Source organism: Mizuhopecten yessoensis, unplaced genomic scaffold (genome assembly GCF_002113885.1).
Source record: "Mizuhopecten yessoensis strain PY_sf001 unplaced genomic scaffold, ASM211388v2 hete_36072050, whole genome shotgun sequence".
NCBI lineage: Eukaryota > Metazoa > Mollusca > Bivalvia > Pectinida > Pectinidae > Mizuhopecten > Mizuhopecten yessoensis.
Window position 1 is genome coordinate 1 of NW_018483416.1, and position 2308 is coordinate 2308.

The window sequence follows — 2308 nt, forward strand, 5'->3', positions numbered from 1 at the left end:
ATTGCTCTCTACGTACCTGGTCTTGTTTGGAGATGACAGCACCATCTGGCGTAAATGCTGGGGCTGGGAAAGTCAGCCAATCTACTAGTTCACAGAAGTCCTTTGACCAGTCAGCTGACCAGACACTTACACGGCGATCAGCACTGGTGGCCAGCCACAACAGCGGGGCAGTGATACCTACATCCTGGTCCTAGTGATACAAAACAGTTGGTCAGTCATCACACTTAAATAGATTAGTCCCACAAAACAGTGGTCAGGTATTTACAGGTGTACAGTTATTACATTTTAATAGCATGGTAAAAGTAAACAGGTGAGCAGTTATTATAGGCAGACTGTTATTACAGCTGGCATTCATAACAGAAGGGCAGTTGTTAAAGGAGGTAGTTATTATAGATGGACATTTATTACAAATAGCAAGGTAATACAGATGGTAAGGTATTACAGAAATTTATTACAATTACAGGAATGCAGTTATCAAAGATGTCAGTTATTTCAGACAGTTTTTATAGGCAGGCAGTTATTATAGACGAGCAGTATATTAATGATAGTTGTAAATCACTTTTTTTTCTGTTATATAAAATAACAATATATATCAAAATAAATCCTTTCAAAAGAGGATTGACATATTCATGAGTATGAAAAAAACAAAAAATAGAATAGATAAAGAATTCAGTAAAATATGAGATTTACAACAAGTACAAGAAAACTGCTATTAAAAATATCCTGAATGTATCAAAATGACTTGGCTTGTGTACCTGTTTGTCTGTGACATCAATGTTGGTGATGGGGGCACCCTTATGGTCATTGATGACTCGGACAGTCATTCCTGTTGTGGGACTGCTGACTGCGATCAGGCCATCACTTCCTCCAGATATTATCATACGCCCTGAACAACCAATCAAAACCATGTGATGTTTAGGGATAAATATCAATATTATTTCATTAAATGAGATCATACCCTCCAAAATCCTGTTTCTTCTAGTTACACCACAGTTTTGTAAAGACTAATTCCCCTAACGAAAGAGGGATGTGGCACCCACCAATGAAAGATCATAGAATGTTGCTGTTAGGCGGATTCTTTTTCTTTTCTTGCACAAGCGCATGTACTGATGTACAAAGCATATTATGATATTTAAGTTGCAAAATAATATTTCAGAGGCTTTTACTATGCTAGATTTTTTGAAATTTTCAAATAGAATCAAGCACAACTTTAAAGGGGATCATGCATAACAAGTTCCATCATATGATTTCATCTGTACTTTCCAAGAAATAGTGATAGTGAAACTCAACTTTGTCTGGCACTTAGCCTGGCACCTACCATCAGAGGAGAAACTAATAGCAGTAACAGCGACAGCATGAGGGTGCATCTTTAGGACCATCTCCACCTTGTTGGGGTCAAAAAGGCGCACAGTGCCGTCGCTGTATCCAGACACCAGTGGAGGCAGCTGGTGGTTTTCTAGGTGTTGATGGGCCAACACAGGAGCCTCCTGCAGGTTACTCACGGTAGTCATGGTGACAATGTCCGGACCAGAGGGGGCAAATGCAACACAGGTGCAAGACTGAGAAACAGAAAAACAAAAAGCAATGAAATTTCAACTTTCATAGTGAGCTCTGCATACAAGTTTTGCATAATTTAATCATTATTGTTGTACAAATATATTGAGTATATTTAGGTTAAAAAGAATGGTTTCATGTAGAAATCTCAAATCAAAACCATTCTGCATCATGTCCTCGTTAGAGATATCCCCATACTTGACATTCCCAGCAAGTTAAGCTGCCATCAGATGAGCCTTTAAAGAATGATAATCAATCACAGACAGACTGACAGGTGAGAAGAAAAAATATAACTAAATTTTAAAGTAAATGGTATAAAAATGTTCACAATAGCTGTACAACACAGAAACCGTGTGAAAGGCTGGAAAACCTACCTGATCTCTGACCTGGAACTGTAGCAGCTGTTCCCGGTCCTCCACTGACCAGACACGCAGACTTCCGTCATTAGCACATGATGCTACATGGGAACTACTGCAGGAAGACAGGCCGTTCACCTGGAAAACACATTAAGACCTAATACCAGGCATTCACTTGGCATACACATACATCACACTAAGATCTAATAAAGGCCGTATCAAAAACAGCTTGGTCATTCACAAAGTGAATCCAAAAGTTAATTTATTTATTACTTACCCTGGACATGTGACTTCAATCATTACTAACCCTGGAAAGTGACTTCATTACAAATTCTGGATATGTGACTGCATTAATTACCTACCCTGGACATGTGACCTCTATCATTACCTACCCTGGA

The 2308-nt window shown here is 38.8% G+C and overlaps 1 protein-coding gene across 1 annotated transcript; it reads right to left on the reverse strand.

The window, feature by feature from the left end:
* Positions 1–16: 16 nt before the first annotated feature.
* On the reverse strand, positions 17–2281 carry LOC110444244 (WD repeat-containing protein 90-like; the record flags this gene model as incomplete). The annotated part of the gene is made up of 5 exons (XM_021488639.1): positions 2273–2281; positions 1929–2048; positions 1319–1559; positions 756–886; positions 17–190 (listed from the first exon to the last, which is right to left on the reverse strand). Coding segments are annotated over exons 1-5 (675 nt in total), but the record flags the coding sequence as incomplete, so codon positions are not given.
* Between the last annotated feature and the right edge of the window lie 27 nt (positions 2282–2308).